Consider the following 16998-nt stretch of genomic DNA (forward strand, 5'->3'; position numbering starts at 1 on the left):
TTTAGCCACCTGTTTTTTCTTACTAGAGAATTCTACTAGCTGACCAGAGTGGTCAGAATCCAATTTATTAATAATGCTTTTGTAGCATGGAATAATGTCAGTAAATATGTTATCAATACAAGTACTGGACAATGGAGTGACTTAATATGCGGGATACAGCGTGAACCTGATGAAAAAGGATATAATACCCGATTATATAAAGCCTGCCTGTAAGGCATATATTTTATATATTTTTTTTGTAATGACATTCCGTTTTTCTCTCTCTGCCCACAAAAAACTTTCATTCATCGAACAAAAGTTCAAAGTTGGAAAATACTTATAATTCGTGATAGACTGTTCCTTTAAATTTTTGTCGCCCAACTTTCATGTTGCCTAATAACGGGTCGAAGGCGGGAAGGGGAGCTCCCGCGCTATTGTGGTACGGACTTTTTTGTGAAATTTCATATTAGCCCGAGTTTGGTGCAAACAAAGCGAGACTTTTCAGAACTGTCCAATTCAGGTCGTTTTGAAGATATCAATTTCTTTTGATAATAATGACTGTTGGATGTCATCGTTTTAGGAAGTATTTCATTGCAATGGTTGGTGGTCTTGGGTTCGATTCAGGGATATTTTCGATTCAAAAAGTAAAAAATCATGAGTTAAAATATTTAAAAATGCAGCCCACGGTGGAGTAGGACACAAACGTGCGTCGCGAAAGGTCGTGGTTTGATTTCCATTCGAGATAAATGAAATATTCAATATCTTGATTTTGTCCCTTTAGAGGCAAAAGAGGCAAAGCGACAACTCAACAAGCAATGCCTCCAGAATTTTGCTGTATATAAGAACAGTATACAGTGTTCTTAATCTAACGTATCCGCATACTCTTAAATCAATTCTTCTCTTAAAAAAATAACACTCTGAAAATCGAATCTGCTACTTCCGTTCAATACAAATATAACAATACGTATACAAGGGAAAGTTAAATAGGCTTGTTAATTTATGTAATCTACGGTTACATCAAGGGATGGTTTAATCTTTGCTTAGGACGAAGGTTATTTGACTAAGATAATGTAACATCTTAATACAACCACTCTGTTTATCACTATATAACAATATACGCCATGAGGCTTTTGTGGCGCAGAGGCACAGGGACAGACGGTGCGCTGTTGTGCGTTCGATTTCTACTCGGGGTAATTAATTATTTTTATCTCATCGCTCTAGTAAAAAGACATATCGTAGCATTGTGTGCCGCCACTCTAAATACAATATCTGGAAAATTAGGCAGAAATCCGGAAACGCAGTGTCTCAACACTAGGTGCCGTCAACTTACCATGCTATATGAGAAAAAACGCAAAGCTATAATTTTACTGTTGATACAACTTTTATTAGCGTTCCAGTTATTATCGCGGCAAAAAGTAACTTAATTGTAGGTGAAAATGAAGTAAACGCTATAGGTGCTCAGTATTAACTACGAGATCAAATTACACCATTACTACCTTCCAAAGCAGCGATAATACGTGTACATACAACCGTCCTCTATTTTACTCCCTAAAAAATATTTTTTTTCTTTTCATACATTTCTCCATTAGAAATACTTATTTTACATTGTGCAAAATACCTCCTTTTGAATTAATTCAAATTCGGTTTTCACCAATACAGTAGTCTAACAAACACTCTGTATAACAAAAAGGATTTGAATCCGCGCTTCTTTGAAACTGTCCAAGCATGTTCTTATACGCTTTTAACCAATTTTTTTAAGGCAAATGACGATAAAGTTAATTTTGTCGTCCACGCGGATAAAACCACGAGAGAGATACTAGCTCTACATATGTACGTATGTATATACATATATATACATACGTACGTAGATGTACATAAAGTGCCGTCAGCCGCAATAGTGTGAACGAACTTTCAAATGTCATCTCAGACACTTGGGGCTTGAGATTAATTCACAGAGTAAGTTTTGTTTCCTTCAGTGTTTTGCATAGTACACGGAAATAGTTTAGTGACTAATTATTCCTCTTTCCGCTGCTGAGAGCATCCGTGGATTGAACAGATTAAATTTACTTCAAGTAAAACATTGTTATAATTATGAACATTGTAAAAGTGTGAAGTGAATTCCTTTTATTTCCTCGCTCTGGTAACGTGGGTGCAGATGGAACCCACAACTGTCAGACTCTGTTCCACTGTACCTCAACGGCCGCTACACGGATTAAATCCAATGCAAATGATCGCCATTCACACAGTGACCCATTTCCTTTTGATACCATTTTCGATTTATAGAACCAACTTATTTATTTCATGAAATAAATTATAAATTTGCACTCTATCGCCCTCGTCTTATTTAAGTGGGCTCAATATCGTTTTTCTGTGCTTAAATCTATTAATATTAATGTTTTCATCGTCACGCTGTATCCCGCTTTTGGCAGGGTAGACAGAGAGACATTAAGATACGAGGAACGGATCCCCACTTTTCGTCCAATTTACGAGAAATTGCATGTTAAGTGGCGAAATTATACGCTGTGCATTGTCTTGGTATCGGACCTACAATCGTAGCGCTTGTAGTCAGACATTTTGTCCCTTTATACTAATACCATTAATTACTTATAAATATTTTGACCTGTAATAACAGTAGGCACCAACCAACCACCAAGCACTTTAAAAGACCTTTATCCTCTCAAAGTGAAAGAGTTAATTTCGACACCGTGAGAACCTTCATTAGCACTACGTCGCATTGTTCAAGCCGCTATGGCACTCCAGTGTAAAGGGTACTGTTGAATATAAAATGTTGACTAAAATATAAAGTTAAAACTTATATTTAAATACAGTTGGTAAACATGGCCCTGCACTAGGGGCAATAAATTAATTTTCTTTTCTCGCTTTAGTAGTTAGCACAGCGTTGTGTTCCGCGATTGAACAAGACATGGCGTTCTGTGGCGTTCCTGGCAAGATAATCTGCTGTATTGGATTCCGCTACGTAATATGTGCAAAATGGGAAAATTACGCCGTTTTTAACACACTACGTGGCGGAAAAGTGATAATTATTGTACCTACACCTAGTTATTGGTTCGATTCCCACTCGGAGAGATGCTTATCTCTCTATCGAAGAGGACAAAACGGAGTGTCTTATCACTACAGGTTGAGTTTTAACAGTGTCGTTGTGTGACATTTATAGGCTGTAATCAAAAAAAGATAAAATAGTATATTCGAGCTTACCGCCCACCGATGATTCTCCCCTGCCAAAATCTTTCGTTTGCCAAAATGCTAATATAATGCCTATTTTGAAACTATTTACTGTAATTTGAGGGCGTCGCGTCGTGGCGCAGTAGCCGTGGCAGCCCGACTGAGTGTTATGAGGTTATGATTATATTTCTTTTTATTTATCCAATCTTGTTTGTCAGATATAACGTAAGGCTTGGACGGTCTACAAGAGGCGCGGGTTCAAATTCCGCAACGTAAATTTTTTAATATGTTTTCTAAAAAGTATTTTTCTTTCCAAATGACATATTAAAAATGTAAAAAAACACTTTGCTTTCGACATTTGAATCCTTCAATAATTAGTTTCAATGTTGAAAACTCTTATTATATACAGGAAACCAGGTCGACCGAGTACCTAGTAATAAAATATAAACGCCTGCACTAAGGAATAACAAACTTGAGGTAAAGTAGGCTTTTCTTTGCATATGAAAGTTTAAAAGGAGAACTTGAAAGAAAATTGGTTACCGCGAACAATGTACTTCCGGAAAATGTAAGCTTCAATGTGATATAGAAGTTACTTTCACCTACATATTGTACATATATGAAGTTTCTTTAAAGTTTCTTTTCTATTTTCTTCCTCATATGAACAAGGCCAAAATTTCACTTAACAAAACTAAACTACTGCATTGGAAATTATTTTATATTCAAGTAGTCATCGTCTGTAACTTTTTCCGTGTATTTGAAACGGACCTTCACGTCCCGTTTTTCCCGATCTCTAGGAGAGAACGAGAGAACACTTCCCTCGGTGCTCCCCGTCACTTCATTACCCAACTACACGCCAAGTCCATCAGATATATCTATGTATCTGCTAGTGATTCAGCAATGAAAGAATGTTTCGATATCAGACTATTTTCCTTTCTCTAGATTCAGTTTTGACGTAGCTTGATAAGAACATATGGCTTAATAGTCATAGCGCTTGGGTGGTTTTCAATTTCAATAGGCGTGCGTTCAAATTCCGGAAGGTTCAATTTTTTTATATGTTTTCTTAAATAATTTTTATACTTATCATTACGGGGCATAATACAAAAATGTTACAAATACTTTAAAGGATATTGAAGTATGCTGTATGCTGAAATAATATATATTTCGAAAAATTTCTCAAAGTTCCACACCAAACCAAAAAGCATGTTTCGTAAGCAAAACCTTTTATACCTACTTTAACTAATATTGGTAGGAAATTTGAGCAGTCCCTAAAGTTCGTTGTACCCATTAGTTATTTCCCAATATCAGATAAGGGTACCCTTGTTCAAATTTTCTTGGGCCAGATCTTTTGTGAAAGTTGCGCGAATTCATCAGATGTAAGGGTTTGATAGCTTTTTTATAAGAACAATATTGTTACAAGGAAAACTTGTGATTTTGTTCGTCTCATAGAACAGTTTAGATTATTTATATATTCTTCAATTGGCATTGGCAATGAAACAAGAAGAAATGGTAAGAGAGGCAAGGAGAGACCTCGGTCGACTTTTGAGAATATGTCGATTGAAGGAAAGACGAAGAGACGAATCATGAGTATTAGGCGTGTATGAAGAGGTTGATGACTGTGAACGAGATGAGAAAAGCATACAGTGGCCGTAACGCTTCTTGCCCCCCACCCCCCCCCACCCCCCCCCCCCCCCCCGTCTCTGGCTCCCACGCCAAAAATTAAGTGTTGGGCTAATAAATTAAAATAAATTGATGCATATAGATACTTTGACTTTAACTGCTTAAGTTGTGAGCTCGATACTCACTCGGGGAACGATTTTATATATTTTTTCCCATAGCAGTTTTAAAGCGGCGTTAAATTTGGACATGACCTCGAATAATTGGATTAAAAATGAAAATAAGAGTGTCCTGGCACTATGCTATCTTTACCTACTATATTCGAAAAAATAAAACCAAAAAATACTAGTACATGTAGGTGTGCAGTTACTATGTGTCATAAAGGCACGATTCCAAATAGAAAAATATTATTTTATTTACAAGAAGCTACGTGAACAGCGGGTTGCGTGATACATGAGAGCTATAAAGTCGGTGGACGGAAAATAAACAAAATAACATATGGTACTGTATACCTTAAATAATAGAATAGAATACACCGGTCTGTCTACCTTGTAATGGCAACGTGGCGTGTCTGCCTCGCGTTGTGCGTCTATGTGAATGGTAGTGGGTTTGGATTTTATTGAGGACAAATATTTCTTTTTATAAAATATTATTTTAGCTTTACGCTATATCTCGCTTATAGCAAGCTAGGCACATGGAACCTACTAACCGAGTATTAAAGCACTTAGTTCCCCATTCAGGCACTTCAGTTTTCACTTACCCAAATCTTGAGGCATTGCATGTTGAGTGGCGGAACTCAACACCGCGCTTTGCCTCATAAGCAGATCTAGAAAATGAAAATATTAAATATTTTCTTTCCCCGGAATGAGAACCAAAGCTGCACTCTGTATCTCGCGTATAAGATAAGCTGAGAAAACCTATTGTTAAGACGCTCATCATTAACCACTCTCCGCACAATTTTCGAGACATTGCATGTTGAGTTGCTACCAGAGCAAGGAAATGAAAAAAATATAATTGTATTTTTTATTGACCACTGTACTACATATATTATAAACTGCATTTCTCGCTTTCCACTTATGAAAGTGCTTAAAAAGATCAAATTCTCTGGTTTGACTCTGCGCCCAAGGCAATGTACAAAAAATGTGTAGAAAGTGGATGTCATAGTACATCAACACTATGTACCTTTTTTTTTTTTTTTGTCGCTGGGAAATGCATTTACGCAGACCGCCCATACGAAAGGCGAGCCTTACGGATGAGCGGTACTGTGGGACTCATCGGTAAAACCGATCCTACCCACTAAAACCCAGCGGAAACCCTCTCCACCAAAATGAGACGCCGCAGGATCGCTCGCGCATGCTACTACGACGCCTCGGTGGAAGGCCTTTTGCAGGCCATCGTCGCTTTCTGGGTGCCCTGGGGTTTCTCCTAGGGCATCCGCAGCCTTGATAACCTGAAGGAAGATCACCCTGACCCTCCCGCGGTAACTCCTCTAGGGTAGGGGGAACAGAAGATGCGCATACCGCCTTCTTCTACTCCCTGGCCTACGGCGGCGGAGCGAATCTGCTTTCGAGCTGGACTCGCGCACCCGCTCCGCGGCCTCCTTCAATGCGATTACTGATTCGCAGAAGGAGACCATTGCAGACCAGCTCCTCTCACAGTCCAGCATAGCCCCTACCACACTGGCCAGTGAGAGGTCCCTCCCCACTACCGCCATCAAGGCATGGCGTTGTGGGGCCCAAGCGGGGCATTCAGCCAGAGTGTGATGCGCCGAATCCACGGAGGCATCACACTCACGACACACCGGCGACATCTCCCGACGTGCAACCTGATGCAGGTACTTACCGAAACAACCGTGCCCCGTCAGAACCTGCACCAGTCTGAACGTCAGGACACCAAACCTCCTTTTAACCCAGCGATCCAAGTGTGGGCGAAATGCCTCCACTGTCGCTAGGCCTGCCGCCGGTCCCCCCTCCATCGCCGGATCAGGGCTTCATCGGCGGTTGTACGCCTCGCGACCGCTCGCTTGTGCGGAAAGCATGAACTCTGGCAAGCACTTCCGCCTGTAATTCCCAAGGCGGATCGCTCGCCAAGAGAGTTGCCGCCGTCCAGGACACCGTACGGTACCCCCGAATTGCTCTCATCGCTATGAGACGCTGCGCTTTCCGCAATTGGGTCTTATTGCGAACGGTGAGAGAATCTGCCCACACAGGGGCACCGTACAGAGCCATGGATCTCAACACGCCGACATAAAGCTGTCGGCATGGAGAATCTGGCCCTCCGACATTCGGCAGGAGCCTGCCGAGGGCCCCAGCAGCGTTTACTAGCTTCGGCGCAAGCTGAGCGAAGTGCGAAGCGAATGACCACCGTCCATCCAGGGTCAGACCCAGATACTTCATCTGAGTCCGAACACTATGTACCTACCTCAACAATAAAAAAGAATAAATATAACGCATAATACATTATGTAATATAATATTCCATCCGAATTCGAGATATAAAATGTTAATTGGTAGAACTCAACGCCGCGGTTTTATCCAGCTTCATGCTGTATTCCGCATAAAGCAGGGTAGGCAGAGGCAACCTAGTGTAATGGAGTGTCTTAAACACTCTATTCTCCTATTTGCGCTACAACAAGACATTGGGTGTTGACTGACGGAACTGACGCCGTCAAATATTTATAAACGTACATTTTGTTATTAATTTCTAACAATATACGAATATGTGTTGTGAACGTTGTATCTTACAAAAATAAAAGTAAAATATCCGTCTTCTCCAGACATTTTTCATAGAAAGCCTTTTTGGGTCAATATATAGACCGCTCCCAACAAAACAACGAAATAGACAAGCACAAGCCTTTAGGTCAGTGTTACATTAAACGAAAAATAATATATTGTAGATATATTATTTTTATTTAGTTTATTTTATCGTTCTTTCAATTATTTATTAAGATTTGTTCTTGAAAATTATAGTTCCAGTGTTTTAAGGTTTTCTTAAATATGGTCGTTTAACTTAGCGCGGTAGTCAGATAGAACGGAGCGTCTAGCGCTAGTGCCTTTGCATATTTCTATTATTTATTCCGCATCTTTTATTCCGAACTCCAAGCTGGCAAGCGAAAGCAGGGCGGTCAGCTGCTGCGATACAAAGATGTGCTTAAGCGCCACATGAGGAGATCTGACCTGGATCCAAATAAATGGGAGACTATGGCTGCGGATCGGCCGCACTGGAGACGTATTGTTGGAGTTAAGGTGTCAGAGTTTGAGAAGAAGCGAAGAGACGAGCTCAATGTTAAACGCGATGAGCTCAAGGCCCGTACACCTGAGGTAATATATTACAACTATGTCGGTGGAGTGCTGACATGCAGCGTATGTGGCCGCAATTTTTCGGCAAAGATCGGCTATGTCAGTCACTTAAGAGCACACCAGCGAGGCTCTTGCTAGTCAGATGTCAGTCGCCGTGGCCGAAAACGGTCAGGATAGATTATTATTATTATTATTATATCTCTATAGCCTCGTTCACTGTCACTAACCTCTTCAAACACGCCCTCCGGGAGGTCCTCACGACTTTTGAGTAACCTTCCTCCTGTGTCATCGATAATCTTTATCGATATCGATATCCTTCATAACTGTAATCTCATAGTGGTAGATATAGACGTTAAATTGAGAAATAAGATATATTTTTCAACCGATATAATCTGAGAAATTTGACGATTAAGTATATCATCTTGGACACACTACATACACAATTTGTAACTTCCATTTTTTGATAATAATTAATATTGTTTTATAGCGATATACAAAGCTACTAAATTACACTACAACACAGGCTTTAGCTATATATATTTTATTAAAGATCCATCCAAAGGACCGAATGCTATCGCTTTGATTACTGAACGTATCGCCCCACAGCGCCCCACAGCGCCCCACAGTGCCCGCTGTCTGAATTATTAATAAACGAGCTAGTTTTGTGAAACGACGCCATTAATACTAGTTAAATACTTGGTTTTACTTAAAAAAATTGAGGAGAACTTTTACGAAATAGTTAATGAAGTCGGTTTTACATTTTTAAATCGCCTTTATTATAATACAATTCAATTGGAATAATTTCAAAAGAAAATAATTTAGAAATCATGTTATGTTTGGACTTCCAAGTATTTCCGTTGCAAGCATACATATATATGAAATTTAAACCTACCCTTACATCTCATCCCTTTATCCATCCCATAAGAGATCTTATCAAAAACTTCCATTGTTTAATTTCATTGCCAATATACGTATAAAGGTGTTAGTTTACATGGTTCTTACGGTTCTATATGAACTATGTATCTGTTGATACCTTTGTGGTGCAGAGGAACGACATTAGATTGTAAAAATAACAATTGTGGATTCGATTACCCGGTAGAAGGAATGAAATTATTTCTTTTACCTTGTTGGCGTAACAAGCTCAAGCGCGATATTCGGAAAATATTAATGAGTGGAGAGTTTCATATGCCTACCTGCTACATGCGTAAAGTAATAAAAAATCTTTTTATTTCAATATTTCATACAAAATTTCAATATATTCACAATGCTCCAACTTGGTGAAAAACACTTTAAAACATTAAATAACGTAACGAATGAAATATCATTATTATAATGACTCGTGAATGTATGAAACAAACAGTCGGTACTTTACTACATTACACTCTCTCCTCCAGCTGGTATAAAATACATAATTTTACATAATTGTTCCATCATACGAATTAACTGTTCAGGCGCACTTGCTAAATTATATATTTGCTATATTCATTTTATAATGTTGGCAATGTTATTAACTAGCTCTTACACGCTGTTTGGCCTCGTGATAAAATATATGATATATGTAGACGAATTCTATAGCAACCTTGACAAGTGGACTATTCTACAGATATTATTTTATTCCAATTTTATAATATTAGTACGTTGTATCTACGGCTTTAACCCTTGTCAAATAGAAACAACTAATAATTGTATAGACAAATGACACATGCTAAGTGCCGGAAGGGAAGTAGATTGTAACTATAAACGTTGTGTAATATGGCCCGTAGCCTTTCTCGATACATGGACTATTTAACACAAAAATATGTTTTTGTTTTAACCTGTTCAATAAAATAAACAGCTTTGTAATATTAGTATAGTAGTGACTAATAAATATATTTACATATGGTTACGAATTTCTCTTGCAACTTTGTTTGTGAATAAAATAAACTTTTCTTTTCTTTCATTCATTTCACTTACCATCATTTAAATCTCTTATCTTTTTTTTAGCTTCATGCTGTATCACGCTCATAGTAGGGAAGGCAGCTGGAACCTGAACCTCCGCTCCAATTAAGACATTCGTTTCCCATTTTCCGCCGAATTGTTAAGTGGCGAAACTCAATGCCGCGCTTTGTTTGATTACCAGAGCGAGGAAATAAAAATAACTCATTCCCCTAAATTAAAATCGAACCCACTACCGCCACGCTTACAGTCCCGCTGTGCCACCTATAAATAGAATCTAAATAGAAATAAATGATACTATGAACCAAAAATAAAGAAATTAAAGTTAGCGCAAACTTGATAGCTGACTAAGAACTATTAATCACCGGTCTTCCGTCCATTAGACGTCCTCCGGAACCAGCAGTTTAAAGTGCACGCTAAGATATATCTGGCAGTTTGGAGTTCTACAGAGTTCTACCAGTATTGGGCAAAGATGGAAATGATAAGGTTTTCAGCTTCACGCTGTACCCCGTACACGACACGATAGGCCTAGGGAAGCTAGTAATAAGACATTACGATCCCTGTTTTTCGCTGAATTCTGGAAGCATTGTTGTCGACTGGTGGATCTCAAAGCAAAGAAATAAAATACTATAATTTGGAAAAAGTGAACATTTTCACCAAGTTGCGAGCTCACATCCGGCTCCACCAGGAAGCCCGACTGACCTGACTGACACGTCATTAATGATCGTGGTTTAGCGCAGAGCGAACAAACTTTCAAACTTATTTACACTATTATTACCTACTGCATTTGAGGCCGCCGCGTCGTGGCGCAGTGGAATTATATTTGACTGTAATATTTCGATGGCTTCATGAGCTTTGACCTGGCACATAAATGATCAATTTATTTATTTCTTTTAATAACAGAGATCAAATCAATCAAAACAAAATAATGGAACAGATAATGCGTTGTCACTTTGTCACCACCACTGCACCAATTGAACTGGCACCTCCACCCGCACGGTCAAACATATGATCCAGACTTCGGCGGAAAGTAACTGTTAAAATTACAAGTATCTAGTAGTCTGTAGTAAGTTAAAATTTTAAAATGCAAGTACATTTCACACAGCAAAAGATTTAAAATATATTAAATAGATAACGACTTATGTCTGTTTTATTTTATCACAGCTCTGGCCGTCAAAAGAAAATCTCATTACGAGTAAAAGTGCTAAAACCTGCATTGAAGCTTTTGTAGAAGTTTTAAATTAATTTTTAAAATGTTTCTAACTACTCTATAGTAGTATATTCTCTTTTTTTTATATTCTTTAGTTTCACGCAATATTCTGCACATAGCAGGGTAGGCAGAGGGAACCCGGGAACCTAGTGTTACACGTCAATCCCTTGTGTCCGGCCATTTTCTTGGTACATTGCGTATTGAGCGTCGGAACTAGACACCGCGCTTTGCCTCGTTACCAGATTGAGAAAATAAAAATGTTGAATACCTTTTTTGGCACTCCGATCTCTCTGACTACCCCGCTAGGGATAAAGCGTGAAGCTATGAATACTTCATCGCCCCGAGAGGGCATCGAACCCACAACCAGTCGCGTTTACACTCCCAGGCTTTTGCGATATAAAGAACTTAGTGTTAACCCACTCCGTTTCCTACTTTCTGGCTATTTTTGGATACACTGCGTGTTGAGTGACGAAACACTCTAGGAAATAAAATATTTATATAAATTTATATTTTTATTTGTTCGCTCTGGTGCCGAGGCATTCAATACGCCATGCCTCTAGAATTCGGCGGAAACTGGGGATTGGAGTATCTTAACACTAGGTTCCCTCTGCCTACCGTAGGACTTTTGTGCGGGATACAGTGTGAAACTGTTTAGTTTTTTTAATGTATATTTTTAAAAATATTAAAGGCTGATAATTTAGTAAGCTGAATTTATTGCTGCATTGTGTTCCGCCAGTGAACTTGCAGTTACTCGAATTTAGGCGGAAAGCAGAGAGAACGCATGTCTTCACACTAACATATTTCTGCCTTCCTTTATTGAGACACCGCTCTCCGGTCTTTGCCTCTTAAGAACTAAGGAAATTATATTTATAAACCAATAATATACGAGCCCTTATCATTTTCAGTCCAGCACTCAGTCTTTAGAAAATCCAAAATGACTTTCAAATTTTCACATTTAATTTATCTAAGCTTGACGTCTCGAGTCTTTATAATGAATGAAGTAAGGGTGTAAGGGTGGCTCTCGACGAGGTGTTTGCGCTGAGATTGCAGTTTGAAGGTACTACCTACATATTATATAGCATGGTGCTTGGGAGTCAGACTAAGAAATGTTTTCTATTGGGCAAAATTATTAATTATCTATTTAAAAATTATATTTAAAAAAGTTGTAATTAGATATTCGACAAATACATACATATATACAGAAATTTATTTTACAGCTTCATGCTGTACCCCGCATATAGCAAGAGGGTGAGTAGAGGGTGCGGCTTAAATGGGAGAACTCTGTCTTGCTACAAAAAGAAGAAAGAATAGAATATGAAGATATTTAATATTTTCTATTGTTCACTTTCTGCGGGTGAAGTTAAGAAAATATAGCAAATTTTATGAACATACTGCACTAAAGCCTTGTGCATTTATAATACACCCACAAATTAAACGTCAGATTTACTTTTCAATAAATTAAAACGTGATTAAACAAAGCGTATTTTATTGAAGAATATAAAAACGATAATTTATTTATTTGTACAGCAATTAATATATTGTTCATTGAAATTAAATTACTGTAATTAATACTTGATTGGGATTAACTTTTGTAAATATGACGTCAGTGTGGCGCATTGGTAAATTTTTGACAGTATTTGTAAGTATAACTTAAAACTAGTTTTACTTATATGCATCTTTGCCGTTATAATATAGAAAAGAAAATTCCTCCACATTCCGCTCGAGAAGGTACAGTGCTCATCGAATGGCAAAATGATATAAAAACTGTAGAACCTATAGCTTTCGGTGTATCCCGCGTATAGGGCGCGGGTAGGCAGAGGGAACCTACTGTGTCGGCACTCTGTTCCTCACTTACCGCCCAACTTCCGAAACATTGCTTGTTTAGTATCGAGACTCAACACTGCACTTTGTCTTGTTACTAGACCAAGGAAATGAAAAATAACTCGGAATGAGTTGTTTTTTTCCTTTTATTTGCGTTTCGCCACCTAGTAAGTTAATATATTCTAATTCAGTCACTCTAGCAAATCCAACCTAATATTTGTCCGACGTCATTGCTCAGTGGCATAGAGTCTTACCATTTTCTCTTTTGAGTTCCGCCGATGAACAGACAATATCTTTGAAATTAGGCGGAAAGTGGGAAACTGAGAGTTCACTCGATTCCCTCTGTTTACTCTCCTATATCCGGTATTCAGTAAAGTAGGTTCAGAAAAGAAATATTTTTCTTTCCTTAGTGTGTAAATAAGAAATCATCTCTCATATGCGGTCGTGAAATAAAACAAGGAATGTTTGATGACAGTAGTCACAGTATAAAAGCGAGGCCACTACTACAGTTATATTATCTTTCGCGTTATTTACACAAGTGAATATATTATTCTTCATATGTTGTTTTATTATATTTGTATGTATGCTGTACGTAGCTAGGCAGAGGGAATATAGTGCTAAAAGACTTCGTTCTTCACTTTGCATACAATTGATGGAGTGTTGAGTGGCGGAACTCAACGCCGCGCTTAATCTTGGTCCTAAAGCAAAGAAAAGGGCATCAAGAGCCCTACCCAGCAAAGTCCTTCACTACAATCGGTGAACTCAAGCCGCAGTCCGAGTCTCAAAAGAGACGCCCTTGCAACACCGTCTTCTCATTGTTGGTATTGTCTGCGGTAACCAAGCCAAGAGTCCATAGTCTCATCTAGTTCGGAGTCCATAAGCCCCGTGACGCTTAATCGAAAAACGAAATAAAGCAAAGAAATAATAATATTGAATTCCCCCTAGTGGGAATCCAACTGCTACCTGAACGATTTATAATCAAACGCTATGCCACTGAACCAGACAATATTTCGAAAATGAAGCGAAAAATGGGAAACAGAGAGTCTTGACTCTATGTTTTTGTTGCCTGTCCTGTATTTGCGGAATAGGTACTACGTGAAACAAAACATAATTGCAATATTTTGAACTTGCCTGTTATATCTTTCATTTTATATCTTTTATTTAATAGTTTTACTTAATATTGCTCTTAGTGACAGGGACGGCGCCTCTCCCGCCTCCCGCCTCCAGGCTGACCACTTGACTCTATTTAGAGTATCTTCAGTTATTCAAATAATTTATACGTGGCTGACTATGAATTAATCATTCCGTTATGTTTATTTCTATAAATTGATCGTCATTTGCTACCTGTAGCGCTGTAACAATATTGGGTAGTGCGTGGGGAACGGGAATGCTCTCTTTCTTTCTACCTATTTTTTTATAATATAAGTACAATTATAAAAATATATCAAATTTAATTTGTCTGATTTGTCCGAATTTGAGCTTTTAATGTTGACAAGGAACCTACGACCATCACGTTTGCAGGCAAACGATCCGTTCCCCACCTTCCACTGATTTCTGGAGGCGTTGTGTGTTGAGTGGCGGAACTCACGCCGCCCTTTGCCTCATTACTAGAGCCAGGAAATGAAAATATTTAATATTTCGTTTCCTCGACCGGGAATCGCATCCACAACCTGTGCCGTTTGTTTACAGTCTCCCGCTGGTGCTCCTGTCAATATACATAAATATATTACAGAAAATTCTCGTGAAAATTCCGTATTTTTTCAAGAAAAACAGGAAATCGGCCAAAAGAAGATAAGCTTAAGCTGTTACCTGTGTGTTTTATTTACGTGAGCGGAAATTATGTCGCTATATTTTCACCTGAATCTGTTATAATATTTTTTCAAAGGCTTTCTAACAGTGTGAGCATTAAGACGTAATGTGTAGGCATAATGATTGTAAGTTGGAATAAAAATAGAGGAAATATGACGATGATGTCATTGTGAAGAAGGAAAAGAGATAGTAGACCTTCCAATAAATAGTATCAATGATACTGGACTAGGAAACAGGATTCCTCTGAGGCCATGTATGATGAGGTTTATAATAGTGGCCGAGGTGAAGTAGACATGCAGAGACTGTAGCATAATGAAGAGCATCTTAAATAATAAAACTATATTTATCAATATATAAAAAAGAAGACACAAGGACCTTAAAGCGATGCCCTTTTTCCAATATCTAATTTAAATACTAATACCATTGATATTACACCAACTTCATTGCCTTCTACTAGTAACACAAAGACTGGCATGCGTTGCGCCATCCAACGCGCAATGTGGAGAACGAAGTGCCTTTACACTTCATCTATTGACAACCTCCTATTGACGAGGTACAGCATAAAGCATTTTGTTTTCACTACGTGGACATTGAACTTGAAACCACTCTCTGTCTACTAAAATTGTTATGAGTTCATCCAATAGTATTCTCTCTAAATATAAGTCCATTTGTCCCCATTATGGAAACAATAACAGTAAAACGTCAAGAGATTTTCTTCTCCCTGCAGACGTAAATTCTTATTACTTTAATAATACAGTAGTATACGAGATGGATAACGAAATGATGTAAAAATTCTATTTTAGAAAAATTATACAGCTAATGAAGTGACTATTTAGGGACTAGAAATTATTATTTTATATTATTGACATAATAATACAATCAACTGAAAATCGTACCTGTAGCTGTTGTGTTTATAATGAAACGCATACAACATTATTTGCAATATTTGTCGCCATTTTTTTTTCATATACTTATAACCTTTCTTTCTTTACAGGAGCTAGCGGCAGCAACACCAACACAAAGGAACTGGCGGGGCATACTCATCGCACTGCTCGTCATAGCTGCTGTGTTGGGGCTGATTGTGTTCAGTATAGCACTGCTGACCCCAGCCGGTGACGACGGCAGGGGCAGGGGGAAGCGACCCACCCTTAATGATGTGCTTACAGACCATTATAAACCATTTAATGGTACTTGGTTGACAGGTAAGCTTCACGCTGTATCCCGCACACAGCAGGGTAGGCAGAGGGAACTTCGTTTTAAGACTCTTGTAACGCGGCAAAAGCGCGGCGTTAAGTTCCGCTATTCAACATGTAATATCTCGAAAATTTGGTATATGGAGTATATTAACTCAAAGTAAAAACTTCCAATCCTATTTTAAGGAACGCAGATGAAACTAATATATGGTAGCGTGTTCATTTAAATTATTATACAAAGATTATTATACAAGGAAGTTATTTTTTTTATATCACCGATTTACAAAGTAATTCCCGAGTGGGTTTCGAACTCCTCAGTTTTAAATTGCAATTCCAGTGATACATATCCAACAGAAGTAGAACGTAAACAAAGACGCTTTATAAGACTTATCCTTTACCACTAATGAGATGGATGAATCTACTCCAAATAAAGAAAGATATCCATTACACGAACAACAAACACATTAGTAATCCTTTTGAATTGAACCAGACAGACCATCAATTAGATTGTTTTGAAGTCTGTATCTATACTTCAAAAAATATATCCATGTTAAGTAGTAACTTATCGTAATTTTTTTTAACTGTACAATTTAATTTTATAGATAGTTTTTGTATAAAATGCTTAATGTTAAGTTAATTGTTAAACCGGAAACAAAAGGCTTTTTTATTATTTTTTGTTGAAGTATAGATGTGGACTGCAAAAAAATGTAGGTACTAATTATTATTCCCCTGGAACTCTCTCAAGTAAACGCTTCCTCCAAAGACTTCCATTTTCCCCATCTTGTGCTATTATTTTATTATTATTGCCATTATGACCGGTCTTTTTTAATATTATCTGTTTTTGTCCCTGTATAACTTCAAGACGTGCTATACATCTATACTAAATATTACAAATCTGAAGAGTTTGTTTGGTTTAACGCGCTAATCACAAGAACTACTGATTCGAATTGAACAAT

The 16998-nt window shown here is 38.0% G+C and overlaps 1 protein-coding gene across 5 annotated transcripts in view; it reads left to right on the forward strand.

The window, feature by feature from the left end:
* Positions 1-16998, forward strand: part of LOC146533280 (inactive dipeptidyl peptidase 10) — a 240748-nt gene that overhangs the window by 183336 nt on the left and 40414 nt on the right. For all 5 annotated transcript variants that reach the window (XM_085194901.1, XM_085194902.1, XM_085194903.1 and 2 more), the window contains one exon: positions 15844-16051. In XM_085194901.1, the coding sequence (XP_085051027.1) occupies positions 15844-16051 (208 nt within the window). The remainder of the gene's footprint in view (positions 1-15843; positions 16052-16998) is intronic.

Source organism: Heliconius melpomene, chromosome 12 (genome assembly GCF_056956725.1).
Source record: "Heliconius melpomene rosina isolate 202511_hmr_F chromosome 12, ASM5695672v1, whole genome shotgun sequence".
NCBI classification, from domain to species: domain Eukaryota; kingdom Metazoa; phylum Arthropoda; class Insecta; order Lepidoptera; family Nymphalidae; genus Heliconius; species Heliconius melpomene.